General features: G+C 48.0%; 1 protein-coding gene across 1 annotated transcript in view; it reads right to left on the bottom strand.

The window, feature by feature from the left end:
• SHC3 (SHC adaptor protein 3) overlaps positions 1-22884 on the bottom strand; it is a 134456-nt gene extending 111572 nt beyond the window's left edge. The window contains exon 1 of the mRNA XM_074355512.1: positions 22057-22884. Within this exon, the coding sequence (XP_074211613.1) occupies positions 22057-22503 (447 nt within the window). The 5' untranslated portion in view covers positions 22504-22884. The remainder of the gene's footprint in view (positions 1-22056) is intronic.
• Between the last annotated feature and the right edge of the window lie 173 nt (positions 22885-23057).

Below are 23057 nucleotides of genomic sequence, written 5' to 3'. Positions count from 1 at the left end.
GAGGAGCCATCCTGGTCAGGAAAGCAGGCAGTAAATAGAAATAACTGGTCTATCCTGCATCTGCCTTCTGGGCTTCACGCACCAGCTCTACCCCCGTACTCCCACCAAATCAAATCTTCCATCGCTACCTCCCCCATCCCGGCTTGTCACACCTCCTGTGTTGATATATGCGGCTCCCTCCTGCTGCAGTCCCTTCTTTCCTACCCTCCCTCCCCACTTCCTCTTCTCAGATCCCTTCACGATCCACATCAAACATCAGACACCGAGAAAGTGCCCCTCCCGCCTCGGGTAATAACACTCCTCGTCTTGCGAGAGCACGTTCTGTGTCCTGCTGCCACGGACCTCTTTGCCTGTTTGCAAGATGCCTTTTCACCACTTTATCACGGCACAATGCTCTGCACAGGAAAAAAAAAAATGTCATCTTGCTGAAATTCCAAACGAAGGAAATTCAGACCTTTCGGGCTCTGTCATGGCCATGCCCTCCCTCCCTGTCAATTCCCGAACATCCCAGCTCGCCTCCAAAATGCGGGGTTGGAGCCCCGTACTGTTGTCCCCAAACCCAGCAGGCTCCAACACCCACTCACACTTTCTGTCACCCAGAAGAGCCTGCAGGATTGTGACTTTATTCCTCTTTGCGCTCCTAATCCCTTACGTGGAATGGGTACAAAATAAATGTTTGGTGCATGTATTCACTGAGGGCTAATGGAGCTAAAGATGCGCTCAGCATCCCTCCAGCCATCGGAGCGAGAGAGCTGTAACACTGTATCTGATAACGCAGGCATCTCATGAGTCATAATTTTTTCATTAACTTTTTATTTCACTTATTAGCATTAGTTTACACTGGTTTGTGGTATGTCATGTACTGAATACACTCTGACCCTGCTTCCTTGAAATTATTCTGGAAGTTAGATATTTGATGGTGAAATGGGCCCTCTTCCTTGGCTGTACTATATTAACCCTGATCGGTGTCTGCGAGTGCATGCTTGAAGTCAAAGAACAGTAAGGAAAAACACGGTGGGGGGCGGGGAGGAGACGGGGAATGCCGATCCTAGCAATGGGAGAGAAAAGTAAAAAGCACAGCAAATATTTGCAAAAATATTCTGTAATTATTCAAACTGAAAAGTTGTTTAAGGATTCCAGAAAGCAAAATAGTAGATGCCAACCCTACTGCCGTAAATTTCAGCATTTTCTCTCTATTTATCTGGGTGCCGATTTTTCCCCATCGAGAGTGATGTCCTGGAAGCGGATACAGGTAACATTCAGTTGGGAATCACAGCGGCATTTCCTAAAAGATCAGTAAGTTGATATTTTTCCAACTGAATCACATGCTTAGGGTTTCCCAATGATTCCTTACAATTTTACGATGAAAACATACTCTGTGAGTTAACTACCTACTCTCTAAGTCGGTATGTCAACTGGAATGCGCACTTTTAAGCCTACTCTACCAGAATTACACGATTCAACATGTGTTTAGTGCTTCTAGGTGCCAAGTACTGCAGTATAAAAATGAACAAGAAAAACCACTGGCCTCAAATCTCACTCCTCTGTCTTCAGCTCTGTGAAAAGCACTAGAACACGGTTCTGGGAAAGGCACGTGTCCCTTCCGCTGGCTGGCAAACGACAGAGCCCTGTGAAGTCTGCGTCTGTGTCTGCATTCTGCCAGACACACTCAAGGCCTGTGCGAATCTCAGCAAACCCCTGGGCCTTTCTGATCTCTGTTTCCTCGTCTGTAAAATGGGGTTCACTGTGAGAAACACGTGAGGCCGTGTGGATTTTAAACAAGCGGCACTATGCGGAGCCTAATTAATGAAAGCTCTGTGTAACGTGTTCAGAACATCGACCGTGCGTCCGCAGCACATTCCCATGAGAAGTATTTCAACCGGCTTTTCATAAAGCTTGTGCCCGTGCACACATCTGCTCATGGTGTGTGAGGGCATCTCCCCCTCCCTCTCTGCCAGCTCTGCAGGGTGTGATTTCTTTCCGTCTTGCTGCTTATCTGAAAATCGTAATTTCTACAATGAACTTTCTTGCTTCAGAAGTGAGATTTCACGGCAAGCTGACTGCCTAGCGTGTTTCACCCAGTCTAAGGAAACACCGTGGGGCGCACGAGAACAGGCACGGCCGCTCCGGGTCCCGCTCCTGGGACCTGCACCCTGAGCCTGTTACCTAGAACACCTACCTCCTTTCTTCACCGAGACAACTGCTCCGACATTCAGACCTCAGTTGCTGGACGAAGCCAAGGTCCCTCTACCCTCTGGCTTATTTTAATTAACATGCCTGCACTTTTAAAAAGTGTTTATTGAAGTGTAATTGATTTACAGTGTTAGTTTCAAGCGTAGAGCAAAGTGATTCAGTTATACATGTACATACATTATTTTTTCTTTTCAGGTTCTTGTCCACTATAGCTTATCACAAGAAATTGAACAGTTCCCTGTGCTATACAGTAGGTCCTTGTTGTTTATCTATTTTATATTTAGTAATGTGTGTCTGTTAATCCCCAGCCCCTAGTTTATCCCCCCACCCGCCCTTCCCTCTTAGGTAACCAGTTGTTTTGTACGTCTGTGAGTCTGGTTTTGGTTTGTATATAGAATTTGTATCTTTTTTTTTTTTTTAGATTCCACATATAAGCAATATGTATGATATTTGTCTTTCTCTGCCTGACTTACTTCACTTAAGATGATCATCTCTAGGTCCATCCATGTTGCTGCAAATGGCATTGTTTCATTCTTTTTTGTGGCTGAGTAATATTCCATAGTATAAACATGCCTGCATTTTTAGTAATTCTTCCTTCTTGAAATATAATTGACATGCTATAAAATGTCATCCTTTTAACATGTACAATTCATTCATTTTTAGTATAGTCACACTGCTGGACCACCATCCCCTCTGTTTAATTCCAGAACAATTTCATCACACCCAAAACAAACCTGGGTAAGGACCCATTAGCGGCCCCCACCTCCAGCCCCTGACGACACTAATCTACTTTCTGTTTCTACAGAGTTGCCAATTCTAGACATTCTATGTAAATGGGATTACACAATAGGAACCCTTTTGTGTCTGGCTTCTTTCACTCAGCATAATTTGTTTCCAGGCTCATTCATGTAGCAGCATGTGTCAGCATTTCATCCCTTCTTACACCATTTCCTGTTTATCCATCCAGCAGTTGACGGACATTTGGGTTGTTTCCACTTTGGGGCTGTTATGAAGAGTGCTGCTGTGAACCCTCATGTACAAGTTTTTGTGTGAATACGAGCCTTCACTTCTCTTGGGTATACGCCCAGGGGTGGGATTCCTGGGTCATGTAATAGCTCTGTGTTTAACATTTTGAGGAATCACCAAATCATTTCCCAAGGCAGATGCTGCATTTTACATTCCCATCAGCAGCATACGAGTTCCAGTTCCTCCACACCTTCACGGACACTTGATATTGTCTGGCTTTTTTCTCTCAGCTATCCTAGTGGGGGGGAAGTGATAGCTCACTGTGGTTTTCATTTGCATTTCCCGAATGACTAAAGATATTGAGCATCTTCTCACGTGATTACTGGCCATCTGCATGTCTTTTTTGGAGAAATGTCTGTTCAAATCCTTTGCTCATTTTTTTAATTGGATTATTTTTGTCTTTATTGTTATGTTATAATAGTTCTTTCTTTATTCTGGATGCCAGTCCCTTATCAGACGTGTGATTTGCAAATATTTTCTTCCATTCCACAGTTGTCCTTTGAAGCACAGAATGTTTTCATGTTAATGGAGCTCACTTTACCTATTTTTGTTTTGTTGTTTCTGCTTTTGGTATCACAGCCAAGAAGCCATTGCCTAATCCATGGTCACAGAGACGTACCCCTGTGTATTTTCTATGAGTTTCCTGGTTTTAGCTCTTCCATTTAAGTCTTTGATCCATTGTGAGTTTATTTTTACATACGATGTGGGAGGGAGTCCAGCTTCATTCTTTTGCATTTGGGTGTCTCGTTGTCTTAGCACCATCTGCTGAGAAGACAATTCCCTATTGAACAGTGTTGGCACCTTTGTCAAAAATAAATTGACCATAAATGTATGAATTTATTCCGGGACTCTCAATTCCGTTCCATTGATCTACACGTCTATACTTAGGCTAGTATCGTGTTGTCCTAAATCAGAAAATGTGAGTCTTCTAATTTTTTCCTTCCTTATCAAGATTTTTTGGCTATTCTGGGTATGGATGCATTTTTAAACTATTTGATTAGGTTTGCAAATTAAGTCTCCATTTGATTATCTTGTTTATTTCATTAGTTTCTGACTTCCTCACCAGAATGTAAATTCTATGAAGGGAGAAGCCACATCAGTTTTTTTTTTTTTAATCCCCAGTTTGTGCCCTTAGCACCTGTACAGGGCCTGAATATAAACACAGTGCAATTTATTGAGTAAATGAATGAATGCTTGAAAACCCAAGTTTTTATAGCAGTAAATATTGGAAACAGCCTAAATACTAAACATTAGGGAAATGTTTAAGTAAGTTATAATACATTAATGGGACAGAATATTATGCAACCATTAAAAACCATGTCTTTTAATAATATTTAATACTTTGGAGAATCATTGAGTCTGGTTTCAACTTTGCAGAAATGAAAATAAGGGCCAAAACATCATGGAAACCTTAATAGCAGGTACTATGAAAAATGTGATTATAGGTCATTTTAATTTTCTTCTTTATGCTTTTCTCTAGTTTCTCCTTTTCCTGCAATTAGCATGTATTGTTTTCATAAGAGAAAGCTAAACATTATTAACTAAAAGCATCCATATCTGGTAAGGTTGTGCACAGACTTTTGGATTTGCAGTAACAGTCAATGATTCTCCTTTCAGGGTTTTGCTGTTAGTGGCGTCGAACCCTAGTGACTTGAATTCCCAGGGTTCTACTGGGAAAGTGGCCACATATGATGAATTGTCCTCTGGGAAATTAAAGATGTGGGGTGTAAAATACACCAAAAACCAGCTCTTGCCTGAGTCTCATCTCTGGCTCAGCAAATCATCACTCAACAGCCAGTGAGAACCCGGAGGCCCAGGGCCAGCCGTGAACGTCACCTCCTTCGTCCAAATCCCCCGTGGTGACCAGTGCACCTGAGCACTTGTAAATACTACTACTTCGCTATCAAATAGAGTTCAAATGGCATCAACTTATGAATACGTAGCAACGTCAAATTCAACGATAATTCTGCCCTCCAGTTTTTAGGTTTGAAAAAATCGTTTAGGAGTGCTGAGGCCAGCTGTAGCCCGACCATCTCAGCAACCTGACTGCAAGTGCCTGCATCCAAGAGCATCCCCTCACAATTTTCAGGCCAGCCATGCCCGCCCTCCCACTGATACAAAACAGCACATTGACTCTGTCTGGTATTGCTTTTAAATAATTCCAGGCTCCAAAATGATTTGACTTAGTGATGCTAGAGTTAAGATTATTCATTACAAATGTGTACAAATATTTGAGAAAAGGAAACCGCTAGATTTCATCAATTAATTTGCCTAACCTACTTTATATGGGATTTTGTACCCTTAAAGTTATATATTTATAAAATTTCCTCTAAAAACAACCTTGAAGTTAATGAAAAGTTACTACCCCCTCAAGAAGGATGGGCCATACTTAACAGCACTAATTTGGCCAAGACTGTTAGCATTTTTTCATTTGAAAGGTCACAGACATAAACCAATCACTGGTGGCAGAAGTCAGAACAGTGGGTACCCTTGGGAGGGTGCTGACTGGCTGTGGTAGCGCCGAGGAATACGCTTTAGATCTCTGTCAGGTGCTCGTGTGGCTGTGATGTGTGTGTATGTGGTGCTGGCTGAGCTGAACACTCAAGGTTGCATGTCTACTACACATTCAACCAAAAGAACAAAAGATCATTGCTTTTAGGAGAGCACTAAAAATAAAATCAAGGGGGTGGGAGGGTGTAGCTCAGTGGTAGAATGCATGCTTAGCATGCACGAGGTCCTGGGTTCAGTCCCCAGTACCTCCATTAAAAAATAATAAATTAAATTTTTTTAAAAAAGAGAGCCCTCAAAATCATTTAAAAAAAAATTTTTTAGGGGTTAGGGTATTTAGGTTTACTTATTTATTTATTTCTAGAGGAGGTGCTGGGGATTGAACCCAGGACCTTATGTGCACTAAGTATGCGCTCTACCACGTGAGCTATACCCTCTCCCCTCATTTTATTTTTAATCCTCAACTTCTTCTGATGAATTACGTATGTTCATTGTACAAAAATTTGGAAAACACAAACAAGCATCAAAAAACTCAAAATCATTTCTAATCAACCCACCACCGGAATAACTCGGCATTGTGCTAAATGTTGTTTGAAACCCTGCAACAGCTCAGCTCCTGTTCACTGGCTAATAGAGCAGCTGGCAAGCTCGTTCTCAAAGCCCGTCAGCCTCAGCACGGACACTGGAAGCTGCGGCGGCATGGACGCCACCCACCTGCAGTGAACTCTGGTTCCAGCATCCATGCTGCTGCTTCCCAAAGGGCATCAAAACCAGCTGCTGGCGATACCTGGTCAGTCGCCCTCCACGACAAACCCACGCTGCCCACACTGCAGCCCCAAATGTAATCTGCAGTCCCTTCCAGCTTTCACCCCACCGAGGCTCAACCCCACACCCACCTCAGTGGCACCGAGGACAATGCTGCACCATCACGTCCGTCTCACGGACAGATTCACGTGGGTTAGGAGGCTGAGGTGACACAGAGCCGGAGTCACACTCTGTGACATGATAGCACTCTTTCTTGAGTAAAGCAAATGAATAATCAATCTCTTCGAAGACAGAGGTCATCCTTGACTCATGGAATTTTAAGAGAAGCAAGCTGTGAATTCAATAATAGGCACTTGGATGGCTCACATGGCCAACTCTGAGTAAGGCGCTGTCACCTGCCAGTCACTGGGCCAACCGCCCTCCAGTTGTTCATTTATGTCACCTCCTGACGCCCCTGTAAAGACGGTGCTCATCACCCCCATTTCAGACAAGGAACCTGAGGCTCAGATGCAGCTCCATATGATGGACATCACCCTGGGGAAGGAAGAGAGTTCAGTCAAGTTGACGTGTGTCCAGGGAGCCTGGGGTACTTGTTATTAAAAGCCAGAAATGTGTCTCCAGAGCAGCAGCACAAAGGGCAAGTGATGAGGTGATGCTGTGGGACCGTCTCGTGGGAATCAATGGGTTGAGTGTTGAGAGAGGTGACAGCCCACTTCCAGTTTCCTTACTTTATCAGATTTTTTTCTGCCCCGCCCCCGACAGGGAAGAAGTTAGCCATTTGGTTACACAGGACAACAAGTCTGCGTCTACGTTTCCTTCGCTCGGGGGACAATTCCCTTTTCATCTTTCATCTCGCAGAGAAAAATGTATTAATACAAATGCCATATAGGCTTTCCTCCAAAAAGCCAGGACGTCTTTGTGAATGTTAGCTGGTGGCGTGTGTCATCGTCTCATTTACGACGAGGAAGCTGAGTCAGAGAGGAAGTGTGACTGGGGCCTGGTTAAAAGTGAACCTCTGCACTGCGTTTCATCTGCAGATCACAGCCGTGCAGCAGGCCACGGCTGCTATTCAAAGTCAGAGGAAGAAGCGGAAGAAATCGTCCAAAAATGCGTATTGGTGTTACAGCTAAAGCCACGTTCTAGCGAACGCGCGAGGGGGCAAAGCTGACCAGCCCTCCTTATGCTACGGAGTGTGTCTTCCAGCCATCATGCTCATCCTCGCTCTGATGCTGATCTAGCTGGCCGTTTGGTCTTAGAGAATGCATCCTCTCACCTCGAGCATCGGCTTTCTCCCCCTCCCCACCAACAGAAGTAAATGGAAAGATTATTGGACAAGAGGGCCCCTGGCGGTCTGCCCAGCATCCCTCTGTGTAGCTGAACCCTTCGCGGGGTTAGTGCCAGTAGCCGGGCTCCTAGCCAGCCTTCCTCTGTGGACCCACTGCACCTTGGGCCCCAGTCTCAACCCTGGGCAACCCTTTGAGTGGACCAGACTGTACCTGGATGCCTGGCTTTGCCTTCTGCACCTTGCCACGCACCCCCTCCCCCAGTCCGTGGAGGCTGCCTGACTGTCCTCACTCTGAGGGAGGGGCCGTTAACCCGCCACCTGGACGTGAACAACTGAGAACAGGGCCACGCTGTCCCGGAAGCCCTGTCGTGGCCACGGGGTCTGCTGGGACAGCCCCTGGTCCATTCCTGAGGTTGGGGACCTGCATCTTCTTTCTCTGTCAGTCTTGATGGGTTTACTCTTCTTACTGATTTTTTTTTTTAAATCAGATTTTTGTTTCATTGATTTTTTTTCTACTGGTTTTATTTTTTGTTACATTGATTTCTACTTTTATCTTTGTTACTTCCTGCCTGCTGCTGGCTTTGGCTTTATTTTGTTCTTTTTTACTGTCTGGAGCAAGACACTTAGATTATTGGTTGGAGAATTTCTCTCTTTTCCAAGTAAGCATTTGTTGCTATAAATTTCCCTCCTGGCAGCGTTCTAGCTGTGTCCCACATGTTTTGACATGATGTAATTTCGTGTTCATTCAATTCTATGTCTTTTTTAATTTCCTCTGAAATCTGTCCTTTGTCCCATGGACTATTTATGGGCATGTGGCTTCATTTCCAAGTGTTTGGAGATTTTCCTGTTGTCTTTCCTCATTAATTTCTAATTGGAATCCACTGTGGTCAGAAGACACCCTCTGTATGATTCCAGTTATTTTGAATTTGGTTAGATTTGCTTGTTTTGTGGCTTGAGCTGTGGCCTATCTCGGGAGAGGCTCCACGGGCCCTTGATAAGAATGTTTGTTCTGCCGTGGTTTGCCGGAGCATCCTGTGGCAGTCCACTAGACCCTGCTGGTTGATTATGCTGCTCGGTTTTGAATATCCTTGCAGAGTTTTGGCATAATAGCCTAACGGTTGCTCCGAGTGGGCTGCGGAAGTTTCCAGCTACAACTGTGGAAACATACAAGCATCTCTGTACTTGGGTCTGTTACAAGCGTGGTTCCCGTCACACGCATGTTGTTGTACCAGGCTCTCGTCACGCAACAATGCGCCGGGAAACCCTTTCCCAGCCGGCCATGAGGAAACTCTAATTCCCTGTTTCAAATGCCCGCGTGGTACTGTATGCTACGACTGCACCCAGAGCTTGTTCCGCCATTCTGCCGCAGGGCACTTGCTTGTTTGGTGGGTGGTGGTATTCCCAGGGATGCTCCCACTGGCCTTCTTAATTACAATGCTGAGTTTTGATGACAGAGGCTGACGGCTTGAAGTTCATAACAGTAGGCAGTGGTTGCAGGGGTTGGTGGGCAGAGGTGAGTCTACAATGAGCTTTCTGATAAAAGGAAGTGTGACTGTGAAAATCATCAGTAATGCTGCTGGTAGATTATAACGAACAGGCCATAAAGAAAACCTTATCATTCTTTCTTGGGGATAAAAAAGAGCAGCTTGTATCTTAGACAAAGATGAATTTATCTCCGTCGTGTAGGCATGTGAACTAAGGCACAAATTATTCTAGAGACAGGACAAAACGCTAAAAATAGAATATACACCAACCCAAGCCAGAACCGCAGTTCCACCAAACACCTTACATGACTCAAGCCCCTTAAGTGTAATTCACAAACTAAGACGTGAACAGATAAGGGAATCCAGGATATAGTGAGCCCAGGGCAGTCGGCTGAGAGAGAAATGTTTAGCTTGGAGAGGAGAGAGGGGAAGAAATGTAACTGTGGTTCCCTCAGGGGCTGCCACCTGGTAAGGAAAGAGATCAGAGCCACAAACATGAGCCGCGTGGACAATCCAACGAGGACCAGCAGGGGACTGGTCCCTCCGTTAAGTAGGCAGCGTCCCAAGAGGCTACGGCCCCTGTTTCCGGCACCTCAGCTTCCCTCTGACTGCGGCCAGTCTGCCGTGGACTGCCTTTCCCATCCCCTAGTCAAATGCGGAACCCAGCCCCATCTCCAAAGCGTTTCTCACTCTGATTCTCCAGCTTGGGCATCCCTTCCCCCTCCACCTACCCAGAGCTGGACAGTCTTTCGGGACCCAGAAAAAAATGCCACTCCATCTGTGAAGCCTTTCCTGGTAGCTCCAGCCACCACTGAACTCTCACCATGCCATCAGCACCTTATTGAACATGATTTCCTTTTTTCTTTCTTTCTTTTTAAAATGGAGCAGGTTTTTCCAGCTCAACTGGATCACAAGTTCCTTTTGGAAAATCGCCCTGTTCCTGTTTCACAATCCACAATACCTTCCGCAGGACAAGGCGAGTGATCGAGCCTTCATAAATGACTGGTTGATACATTCATTTCCCCTTGTTCTTTCTCATAAATCCGCGTGCTTTAATTACAGGTGGGGGCGCGTGGAAGCGTTCAGTTTAGCTTTCTGCTTGGAAGTGCCCTGGTGAAATCTGGCTATATAATGTTTTCACTTAATAATGATTATTCACGGCTCTCATTAAAGTCAATTCTCCTACTGAAACCCTTCTGTAATTAGCTCTGAAGGGAAAGAGTCATAAGAACAGAACTCACGGGTCTGTTAATAATGCTTCTTAGCTATGGAACAGCCTGTGAAGACTCTGGGTGGGCCGTGTTCTACATGCCAGTTCATGGGAGGAACAATTATCAAGGAATTTTTAAACAGAGCAGAGTTCAAAATGTGCCTCTTTGAAGTTACATCCTTAATCCCAGCCATCCTCCTGACCAGCCTCTTTCGCTCTGTCTCGTTGCCCGGTGCCCGACAGCCAGCCCGGCTCCTCCACCTGCACGTACTGTTCATCTCAGGCCTTTCCCCAGGGAAGGCTGGGGAACAGCCAACTGTCCGCCTTTCCCACAGTTCACAGCCTTCTAGTGCACACATGTAGCCCCCTCTCTGGAGGATGATTGCCATGAAAGGAGGGACCATTTAATTCACCTTGAGTGCTCAGGAGACCCAGTGGTAAGTATCTGGCCGGTTCCCACTCGGCATGGGTTGAGCTGATGGACACGAAGATGAACCCCCAGGGCTGTGGACACCCTGAGGGGTGATCGTTAACTCTGCCTTCCTAAGAGAGGGATCTGCTGCTGAGCAAACAGAGAGTTATTTTAGGCTAAGACAAAGTGGAGGAAAAGGATCCAGGGCCAGAGACTTTGAGCTAAGGCTAGAGGTGCAGCTGGTCTGGGGAAAACAAGTTGTTTTGTGTGGCTGAAATGTTGGGGGTTGAGGGCAAGAGCTAAACTGAAGCCAAACCGCGAAAGTTTGCATCGTAATAAGAAGCTAGGATTGAATTCTATAAGCAAGGACAAGCAACAGGGAGCTTCTAATTAGGAAGATGAAACATGTATTTTACAAAGATAAATGATTCATCACATTAACAGAAAAAATGTAAAAAAAAAACATACATTTATCTCACTAGATGCTGAAAACTAATTTGGAAGCTAATTTGGAAAACGAAGGTTACTGGAAATGTTTCTTAACCTGTGAAAGTGTATGTATTGGTAAATGTCCCCCTTCATAGTTAAGTACAGGGGACTCACTTTGTAGCCAGGAGTGAAAAAGTTACCTCCACCAACAAAACTGATCATTGTACTCTCGGTCCTGCCAATGCAATAGGAGAAGAAAAGATTAATAGTAGCTAACACGCAGCGTACAGACAGGCAAAAATATGTGCCCAAGCGGAAAGACGCCCGTAGAAGAAGGTTCACTACTTTACTAAGTGTGATAAACTGGAAACGACCTCCACGTCCAACAATAGGGAACTGCTTGAATAGATGTTAGCACCTCTATATTCGTGAATACTGAGCAAATGCCAAAAAGAATGAAGCAGAACTACAGGTACTAATGTTGAAGGATTTCCAAGGCGTATGAAATGCAAAGAGCAAGTCGCAGAACAACGTACTGAGAATGCTTTTCTTTGTGTATCAGAAAGGAAAAAGAGAAAAACAAAAGAAAGGAAGGGGGGAAAGTGTGTATGTGTTTCTCTGGAAATATAAACAGCCAACAGCTGATGGTGCTTATCTCTGAGACGAAGAAAATTAGAAGGGAAGGCAGTGAAGGGGAAACTTTGAAACATTTTAGTGAGAGTTTATTATCATTGTTATACAATTTAAAAAGACTAGCCTTTCCCAAAGCAATCATCTGAAGAGCAGTTAGTTTATTGTCATAAACATGACAAGAAATGGTGAAGGCACAAATCAGGACAAAAGAAAAGAAAAAGAAGAAAGATTTGAAACCCTGTTGAGTAAAAATGATAGTTTAGTGACCAAAGAGATGTAATGGTTTTAGGAAAAGAATGTGTTCAAGGATGGCTCTGAGGTCTTGAATATGGGAAGTGGGGGAGCAGCGACACCAATGACTGAGGAACAGAATGCAGGTAGGAAAGGTCATGAATTCAGCTTGAGACATACTTCATGTAAGAAGCCATGAAACAGTGGATGGGCGTGTTGCACGGAGAGCAAGCAAAACAGAGCGGGCTCAATGACCAGTGACCTTCGGCCCAAGCCACTGTCATCCTTCCCAATTGTCTCCCAATTGCCTGTACTTTCATTCCTGCCTTTCCAACCTGTTCTCCCCATAGAAGACAGAATAATCTCGCAGAAAATCCCCAGTGGCTTCACTGCACTTGCCTGGAGCTGACCATCCCTTTGAGACCCGCCCCCTGACTCAATACACCCTAGCTACACCGGATGCCCTCAGCTTCCATCTCCTCCTCCTCGAAGGGGACACACACTTTCATGCAATAACACATCTGCCTTCAAATCCCATTCATCTTCCTGGATATTTAGGGCTCCACTTCAGCACCATCTCCTCCGAGAAGCCATCCTTGATTTCTGCATTCCCCACCACCAATGTGGTCTCTTGATATTTCCTCTCATCTGTCTCTACCACTGGCACCAAAAGAGCAGGAAGCATGCCTGTTTCGCCACCTCTCTGTCCCCAGGTCCCAGCACAGGCCTGCCCTGGAACGGGAACTCAGTGAACACTAGTTGAACGAAGCAACTGGTTGGCACGTTGATGGAGGGACAGTGATGAGTAGACGAATGGAGGGGGTAAGACTGTTCACAAGTAATCCAGGAACTGAAACGAGAAGAGGAAGCAAAGAGGAAGAACCTCTAGAGCAGATGCCGGGCGCCTGGAAGAGAAGCTGCGAGGGGGCAGCACCGGGGGAGCTGCGCTGCAGACTCTCAAACTAGGGGTCACTAAGGGGCTTTTTCCAGACACTGCCTGAGGATCAGGAGAAGCCAATTTTTGGCGTGAATTAGACGAGAGGAAGTAAAATGAGGAAGGAAGAGTTAGGAGAGTGAAGATGGGATGCTTGGAGGGGAAGCTGTTCTGGGCTGCAATAAGCCTAAAGAGGAGGTCCACAAAAACTAGTTATATTTTTCAAAAGGTAGCAGTGCTCACAACTCATTGTTTCCTAGTCCTTGTACGTACACCCTGGAAGTGAAGCCCCTGCGAGGCTGTGTTACTGCTCCTCCTTTCCCACCTCCCGGGGAAAGCCGGGCGGTGACTGTTTACACCACGAGAACTGGCAAACCCCATAAATCACGATATTTTTGTCCGGAAAGCCAAGTGTTAACAGTTCCCAGCACACCCCTTCCCTGGGAGCCTAACCAACAGATACAGCTGGAGGCGGGGGGACGACAAAGGAACAGGAGATCGTGGGCAACACTGGAGCGTCAGAACCCTCCCTCCTGACCATCAGTTCATGATTTTTGCTTTCTCCTCCCGTGCGGGCAAATCAGTCACTCTGCAAGCAAGGTTAGTGTCTATCACAGGAGTTCCCACTCTCCCTGAAAAAATCAGGGCTCGGTCCTTTACACAGGGCAGCCACCAGCCCTCGCAAATAACCATCCTCACAAAAGCGGAGTCCCCAGCCCAGAGACCGGGAGGAGAGTCTGGAGGGGCCCTGAGGGAGTGAGGCCAGCGGAATGAGCCCGAGACGACCAAGGTTGACAGGTGTGAGGACCTGCAGTTCTGGACTGTGCCCCGGTTTCCAGCAGTCACGAGGATGCAGACAAAATAGAGAAGCCTCTCAGAACGTGAGCTCAGGACAGGCTCAGGTGCCCAGCGGTGCCTCTCTGGCCGCCCGATGATCAGCCCTCCACGCAGAGCCCAGCTTCCTGGAAGGGGCCCAGCCCTGGCTCCATCCATCGTCTGGTAATACTTACTCTTGGTTCTCTGCATCACTCAAGGCTACAAATAGAAGCACACGTGAAAATACTTTTTAAAAATCCAGGACGGCAAATCTTAAACTGAGAAAACTGGACCTCCAAACTATTATTTGCCATCTAGAAAAAAAAAATGCATTTTAGTGGTGACATGTCTTGGCCTGGAAACATCTGATTTCCCTCCTAGGGCCTCTGTCCCTGGTTGAGGGTCTGTACCAGACGCATCAGATTGTGTTTTTCCACCAGTGAACTTGCTCTGACCTCTGGTGATGACGTTAGGTGTGACACCGTCATTCATCCAGCACAGCAGACCGTCCGAGCCTCCACTCTGGGCAAGTGTGCGAACCACAGACACACACTCTTGTCACTGGTCCCATAAAGACTTGTTTCACAGCTCTCTTAGTGAGCAGGGTAGTAGTCCATCTGTCTCATATTTCAGGACCTCAGTCTGAGGTCCTGCTTGAGGAATTTCTAAAGGTGTCTCCATTTGGTACCCACAGAAAAGGGGAGGAAATCTGAGACTCTTCCAGGGGAGTTATTTTGTCATTTCTCATCCCTCACCTCCATTCTTCCAGGGAATGTGAATCTCCTTAAGTGTTTGAGTCAGCTAGTGGCCACTCTAGATAAGACTTTAAAAGTTTGTGTATATGCCTGTGATGGTAAATTTTATGGGGCCACCAGGTGCCAAGATATTTGATCAAACATGATTCTGGGTGTTTCTGTGCAGGAGTTTTTAAAAGACTTTAACATTTAAATGGAAAGGCTGAGCAAAGCAGATTGCTCTCCCTCATGTGGGTGGGCCTCGACCAATCAGTCGAAGGCCTGAACAGAACAAAAGACTGACCTTCCCAGAACAAGAGGGAATTCCTCCTACCTGATGGCCTTCAAGCTGGGATAATGGCTTTTTTCTGCCTTAGGACTCAAGCCGAAACATGGGCTCTTGCTGGGTCTCAAGCCTGCCGACTCCCTCTACAGACTGCTCAGCCTTCATAATCACACGGGCTACTGCCTTGCAACAGATCTCCTTCTACATAAATGCACGTCCCATTGGTTCTGTCTCTCTGGGGAACCTTGACTGATACACTACTATAAAACCAGTTTGGGAGAAAACCCACTTCTAAAAGAATCCTCTGGTTGCTAGAGGAGGATCCGCCCAGGCCAGGAGGTGAGGTGGACCAGGGGAGCCTGAGCAGCGTGGGTGGGGAGGCACAGCTCCCACCCCATCACCTGGGGGTGCCCATCAGAGGCATCTCCCGGAGCCCAACAGCATCACCTCCGACAGAGAAATCACAGAGGCTGCCCCACCGCCTCTGCCTCGGGGACCACAGAGTCAACTGCAGGGATGTCCCAGTACCTGTGACGCTGGACCTGCTCTGCCATATTTGGAACTACAGTTAAGCCCAGTCCTGCAACTGATTCATCAAAACCTCAAGTTCTGTCCGAGCACTGAAGTGGGAGCCCCAGCCAGCTCTGCGCAATGCAGGAAGGCAGGGGGGGTGCCGATGGCCATGAACTGACACCTGTAGAAGTTGGCTACTGGGTACCAGCAGGTGCATTAGATCATTCCTCCCCACTTTTTATGTTGATATATTTTGTGTGTTGTATGTATGTTTGAAAATCTCCATAGCAAATGTTACATTTTGTAAAGGAAGGTTTACAAAAGAACAGGTAACTGACATCACAGGGCCACAGGGCTGTGAGCATGAGGTGGCCAGTCAGTGTCCACAGTTAGAGTCCGTGATCATGTTTCTCTGGGGGCCCCAGGACGAGTCCCAGCCTCTGGAGGCTGCCTTTCTCTGCCTGTCCCACTCACCATTCCCACCTTCTAGAAGTAACTCAGTGTTCGGGGACAAACATCTGTTCCCCACACGCCCTCCCCGACCCTGGGTTTCAGGGCAGGCAGGACACCTGGGGGCAAGGCTCCTCCTCTTCGGATGAGCAGACTATAGGGACTTGTGCTTGAACAGCCCTCTGCTCGGGAAGATGGGAGGGTCCAAACTGAGGCCCAGAGGGGAAGGAAGTGAGAGGGACATGCCAAGGGCTAGGCGGTCAGGGGCCCTTCAGGACCCGACGTGGTGCAGCCCAGCGGTCCCAGAAGGACCGAACCGTGTGCACACACTGCATCCATCTCCAAAAAAGGCTGAGGTGCTGTGCGGGGAGCTGGCTCTTCCACACGAAAAACACTCAGAACAGTCATGTTTTCACTGTTTTATCCCAAGAGGTAAAATTGCGGTTCCTCCCTCTTTGGGGGAAAGCATAGGAGCCCCGATTATACAGTGTTTGTGCTGAAAACGAGGTTAGGGACCAGTTTTCCATCAAAAGAGCTGGAACTGTGTTGCGGTTTTTCAAGAAAATTTTTTAAACACAAGGTTTCTATCCGGACAAATGGTATTCGTAAATTTGAACATTTGAAAAGCAAAAAGCCATGAGGTGGAACCTGGTCTGTCGGTCCCTCTAGACGGCCCATCAATGCTATTTAACGGAATTTGGTAAAACACAGTTTGCCAGAAGGATCCCGGCAGAGAGCCCTGCTGGTGCGAGGCTGGGTGAAGGCCAAGTTCCGCCGACGTTGCAGGGTTCGTACAAGTTGAAATTCTTAAAATTTGAATAAAAGCTCTGTTGCTCTTTCTGTGCATTCAGCAGACGGGCGTGAGGAAGGCCCTTCTGAGGGGCTTTCACGTTAGGAAATCAGTGCGTTTCAGAAGACACACCAGGAGGGCGCCAAGGCTGAAGTCAGCAGCGTCATAACCACGAACTCCTTGAACACTTTTCCTCAGGAAGCCTTGGCTTCGTGGGGTTTCCAGAAGCCCGGTGATAAAGGGAGGACCCGGCCTCCGCCCTCCAGTCTCCACAGCTGCTCCCGGGCAACGCGCGTTCCCCGCGCTCCCCGCAGGGGTGGGATTGTGGCGAGAAAGGTCCAGGGGGCGGGCTGCCCTCTGGAGCCCCACACGCCTCTTGGGCCAAGTGGGACGGGGGTCCGGGGGTCCCTGCCCAGGACACCCCAACTAAGTGAGGGGCTCCAGCTTCACACACCCTTCAGGAGGAGCCTGTCGGCTGGGAAGCCACCCTGTCATCCGTTTTACACGCTTGCTACCAGATTTTCCATCGCCACAACTTTGCTTAAGTGATATTTATCATGTATTTCCCCAAAACATGACATACATTCACAGATACCGCAGAGTGGGGAGGGAGAGAAGCAAGAAGCCTGCTCTTTATAAGATTAACGTCTCATCAAAATCTGACCTTGCAGAATTATCTTCTCTTAACCATGAACATAAAAGCAATGAATGAAATAATCAGGGATTTCTGCAAATAGGACATTAACTGCTTTCTAACGATTCTGTCCAAAGTCAGCAAAAAGCATGTGTGTGTATGTGTGGTGTGTGTGCATATACATGTGGGGGGAGTCGGGTATGTACGTGTGTGTGGTGGGGGGTGTATGTGTGATTATGTGTTGTGTGTGTACGTGTGTGTGGTGGGGGGTGTATGCATGGTGTATATGTGTTGTGGGTATGTGTGGAGTGGGTGTGGGGGGTGTGTGTATGCGTGGTTTATATGTGGTGTGTGTGTGTGGAGTGGGTGTGGGGTGTGGACGTTTGCATGTATGGAATGAGGGGTGTGGTGTGGGGGCGGTGGGTATCTATGTGCGTGTGTGTGATGTGGTGTGTGTGTGCACACACATGTAATGCATCTGCTCTACTCGTGTCACATGAAAAGAGAGATGACACACTTTCCAGATCAAATTAATAATTTTGTCTACTAGCCTCAAAAGACGTTTGCTGTTTTTCAAACCATTTGGGCAACATTTACATGTAAGCCACCCATTTATGAGATTTTTCAACAATTTTAAGAAAAAAGTCAACTTGTAAAGCTGTATTCTACATCAAGGAACAACTTTCTAATCTAGAATTAAAACAAAATTCAGTCAGCCAACCCCACGGTAATAACGCATCATGGCTGCACCTGAAACGACTCCATTGCTGGTTCTTTAATACGAGCTTTACTCGCATTTATGAAAAGAATACAGCGCGAGAAAAAAAAAGATTTTAGATATCTTTGCTAAAAAAAAAGATTTAAAATGCTTTTAAAGAAAAAAGAAAAGCAATTAAGAATACATTTTAGGGAGGAGGGCACAGCTCAGGGGCAGAGTGCCTGCCTAGCGTGCACGAGGTCCTGGGTGCAGTCCCCAGTCCCTCCACTAAAATGAATGAATAAACCTAATCACCTCCCCCCTAAAAAGTAAAAAATAAAAGATGAAGGGAGCACGTATGTTTGGTCATACCACACTGCCCTAAAAAAAAACGAAGACTACATTTCAGAGTCTGTGCGGTGAGTAAGGACTGCCTATAAAGAGCAACAGAACATTTATAAATAAAATGAATAATTTATATCACCCTCAGTCTCACCAGATTCACAATGGGAGAAACAAAATAATTTTTAAAGAGCTCTTGCAGGAACAAGGCTGAATTCCAAAAGCAAGCCCACCCCCTCCGGCGCACCAGGAGATGATTCAGTGGTTCTCTGATTTTTAAACTCTGTGACTAGCTTACACCAGAGAGCCGTCGCCAGCAGAGGAGTGACGCTCTTTGCAGACCCAAACCCGCCCGGTCTGAGGCCGTCACGGCAGCACCTGTCGCTGTGTGGTGGTGGTCGGGGAGGCCGCTGCTTCTTCCCTGGCCCTCCTGACTCTTGCCGTGGGTGCTCGGGTCAGTCCTAAACGTGGCCACTTCTCACCGTTTGGAGTCTGTGACGTGAGCCCTTGTTCTAGGGCCCCCCTCCCAGGGCCGACGGCTAACCCAGGCACAGCCCACACAGTGTGGCCTCCCATCTGGCGGAGTCGAGGCTGAACCTCAAGGCTGCGCTTGTCTGCAGATGACTCTCGCACCCCAGCCAGCGGCCGTCTGTAAGAACTGACCCCTGTTCTGTAAGAACTGACTCAACTTCTCATGTCTCTCTTTCCTCCCCGAACTCTGTGCTCTGCGGATCTGCAGGTGGAGCCCCCCATTGTTGCCCTTGGAACCTGCTAAAGACGGGCACTCGCCAGCTTGGGGGTGGACAGCAGCAAAATCAATGCTTGTCTGTGTTTCTATCGGCCTCTCAAGTCAAGATCATAAATCATCCTAAAATAGAATTGTAATGAAAGTATTCGTTGCTCTTTGCTTGCTATGATTTTCCTTTTCTGTCTATCAAGGGCATATTTTCTCATTCCTTCCCTTTCGTGTCACCCAAAGAAAAAACCCAGTGCCAGCATACTTTGGCAGGTACAGGGTGCTGCCAATGGGGGTCTCCTGATGTAAATCCACACAAACCTGGAGGCGCCTGGACCCTTCCCCGTGTGCATAACCTCATACTGTTATGAACAGCAGACTCAAGTGATGGCAGGAAAGACAAATTCAACAGGCTCTGAGCCTGCAATTCTACTGTTGCTCAGGAACTGCTTCTATTTTTAAATTTTGAATTAAAATTAATTAAATTCATTAATTAATATAACAACCTGCTATTTAGTTTGATGTTTCCTAATTGGTCAAAACCGACCAGACATCTGCGTTTTACAATTTCCACTTTCACGTAAGTAGATTAGATTGAAATCTTTCTGAATAATAAATCTGTGTGCAACAGCCTAATATTGTCTGCAGGTAGATATTTCTGTGAAGCATAGGAAATCTACAACTAAACAGTAGATGAATCTTCCAGGAAACTGGGAAACATGTGGGGGTTTTCCTTAATTTAGAAATAAATTTAAATCAAAGAGAATACGTTCTTTCCCAAACCCTGAGCGTTTAGATTTTGCAGCTGATGTTGTAAAGAACACCCCCTTCTATCTACCAGAGATCTTTTAGAGCAAGGATTCCAGTAAAACTATTCACAAATCAGCAAACAATACCAAATGAAGGCTTTTTTTTTTTTTCAGTTTTGTGATTTTTTTTCAGGAAAATAAGTTCCTGGTTCTAAACTCAACAAGGACAACTCAGAGATGCGCACCAACAGAGGGCCACGTGATCATGTGAATCAAACGTGCGCAGAAGAAATTGTCCTCCAGTGTCTGGTCTCCTTTGCTGTGTGATTTCAAACTTCTCCAGGGAAGAGAGCTGCTTCTGTTCTAGCCATGCTATGTACCCCCTCCCCACCGCTAGGTCACTATGGCCCTTTACCCCAAACCCAGAAGGTTCTGGGCAGACCCAGCCTTTCCCCTGTTTCAGTGCTGACGCCAGGGAAGCCACCACCGAATGGCCAGGCAGAGCAGACTAGTTTTAGCTGCTCGTCATTCCTCAGCCACTACTGACATTTAGAACTGGATGTCAGCCTCCATCCTTCAAAAATCAAGTCTAAAGCCCTAAGCAAAGTGAATGATTTTTTTTTAAAGGAAAACTTTAAAGGCATAAGTTTGAAAATTCTCCCTCCATTTGAAAATGACCCTCTATGTTCAACATGACAGGTAGAAAAAGCTTTGCCAATATCTGTCGATTTTAAACATAGGGTGTTTTTTTTTTCCCCTCCCCCTTAGAGAAATATTGCACTAACCTGCCACAAGTGATGGCTCTGGCATCGCTCCTTAACCTCAGAGTTGTCAGGGGTTTGGTTTGGTTTGGGTTTTTCTTTTTGCTTTTGGCTCCTGGTTATATAATTGAAAGAAAGCATGCAAGAAGAATGTTCTTTTCCTTTTATAACAGACTCAACCAGCTGTGCATAACTTATGCTGATCTGCAGCCTTTTTGTAAAATATATTAATGCATCTCTAGAAGTTAAGATGAAGGTTAAATTAAAAGGGAGCCTCAAAAAGGAGAAAAGGCCCCATTTTCAATGCTGACGATTGCCTTCCTTTGTCGGTACTTTTTAGATGGTTAAAGATAATCCACAAAGTTAACCGTTTCCTTTCGTATTTGGTTCAAAATAGCCAAGAGACAGCATTTTACCTGAGGATACAGTCTGTAGAATTTTTCAGCGGGATCTGCAGCCAGGGTGTCCCGGCGGGGTAGCCTGCAGGTTTCTGGCTGTGACTGACAACTCCGTGGAGACACAGTCTGTGTCTCACTTCTTTCTAAACAAAAAGTCGTGCCTCGGAGTGACCAGACTGAAACGGCGTGGTTTTGACCCCTTCCTGCCGTCTGGAGGGTGTCTGGAGAGCCCTGTGGTGGCTCTCTGCTGCCTGGCGGGCAGGACATCAGAAGCGTGGGGCATGCCAAGCGAACAGGGCCGAGTGTGTGTTCTTTAAATATCACAGCGTCCTTGCATAAGGGAAGAATTTTGTGGACTACATCGGGCGTGACTGTTTCTTTGTGTTGCAGGAACGGCGGCTCAGCTCCCTTTAGCCTATTTAAATGGAAGCCTCCAGTCCTCGGGGAGAAACAGTCCCCGGTTCTCCTCTGCTGCTGTAAACCAACACAGTGAGGCATGACAGGCAGACACCAAAGGAAGCCTTCCCTTTGGGTAAGAAGTTAGAACCGGTCTGGTATAAAGCAAGGCAGCATTTGGCCTGCCCCGCAAGGAGCTGGGGATTCTTGCCGTGGCAGAAATGAACCCACCTACCCTGCCACCTGGGGCAAACGCAGCAGAAGTGGTGCCACCACCTGCTTTTCTCGCCGCAGGGGCTGCCCCGTTCCTGTAAGTGTGCTCACGGCCTCCTAGGTGGGCCTGATGCCCAGTTCCCAGGGCCGGGGGCCCATGCCGGGAGGGGTGCCGGCCGGACACACGGCCCAGCGGGGTGGCTAAGGCATGCCCGAGGAGCGGGGCCCAGGGAAACCAGGACAGAGTGAGGTCACCGGCTTCAGACCTCATCCCAATGGATGCGCAACGGGCGCGTCGGCTGCGCCCGGTCCCCGCTGCCAGGCGAGCGGACGGCGAAGGAGCGCGCACCTCCCGGCCCCCAGGGCACCCGCCGTGGCGGACGCCCCGGCGCCCGGGCTTCCCCACCCGGCGGCCCGCGCTCTGCACCCACCTTGACGACGTAGGTGACTCCGGCCCCCAGCACCTGGTCGCTGGCGTGCGGGGCGCAGGGCGGCGGCTCGTCGCCGGGGCGGCCCTGGCGGGCGGCGCGCATGGCCGGGGCGCGGGGCGCGCTGCCGTCCGGGGCGGCCAGGCTGGGCGCGCTGCAGCTGCCCGAGAGCCGCGCGCCCGCCCGCTCCCTGGCCGCCGACAGGCCGCGGAGGCCCGAGCTGGAGAGTTTCAGGTGGGACACCTTGTGGAGCAGGTGGCCCAGGCTGCCCGGCCCATCTTCGGGCGCCCTGCGCAGCGCGTCTCCGGACACCAGGTAGGGGGCCGCCGCCGGGGCCGCGCGCGCCGCCGAGACCTTGCCGCCGCCGCTCACCGACAGGTTGTGCAGAAGGTCATCGACCGATGTCACCGAGTCATTCCTGAAGCGGTTGTACTTGGTGCGTGGAAGCATGCCCCTCCGTGGGCTCGCCGCATCCGCCCGGGCGCTGCAGGTGCCAGCCCCCGGCGCGGGCTGCCGCGCATAGCAAGCGAGCCGCGGTCCCCCGGGCGGGACGGAGTGGCCGGGACAGCCGGCGGGGGGGTGGGGGGCGGGGGTGGGGGGTGGCGCGGGCGGCGGCGCCGGCCTCCCACCGCTAACAGCCCGCACGGCCGCGGCCGCGCGGCTCCGGCCCCGGGCTCGGCTGCGGAGGGCGGCGCGTTTGCTTCGCAAAAGTCATAGTTCCCTCTGAGGAGCGCCCAGCTGCTCGGGGCTGCTCACAGCAAAAGCGTGACTCACTCTGCGAGGAGACCCTTCTCAACAAAGGCGCGGTGAGCACTGCAAATCACTTCCTGTAGCGAAAAAAAAAAAAAAAAGAAGAAGAAAAAAACCACATACACCCACTGACAGCACACTCGAGCCAATCAATTCTCAAATCCCTTTCTCCTACCTTCCCAGATATTTCCTTCCAACCTTTGTTTCTTCAGCCCCCCACCCCCCGACCCCTCCCAGCGTTTGTGCCAGAGGTA

Source organism: Camelus bactrianus, chromosome 31 (genome assembly GCF_048773025.1).
Source record: "Camelus bactrianus isolate YW-2024 breed Bactrian camel chromosome 31, ASM4877302v1, whole genome shotgun sequence".
NCBI classification, from domain to species: Eukaryota; Metazoa; Chordata; class Mammalia; order Artiodactyla; family Camelidae; genus Camelus; species Camelus bactrianus.
This window is presented reverse-complemented; position numbering and strand designations above follow the sequence as displayed.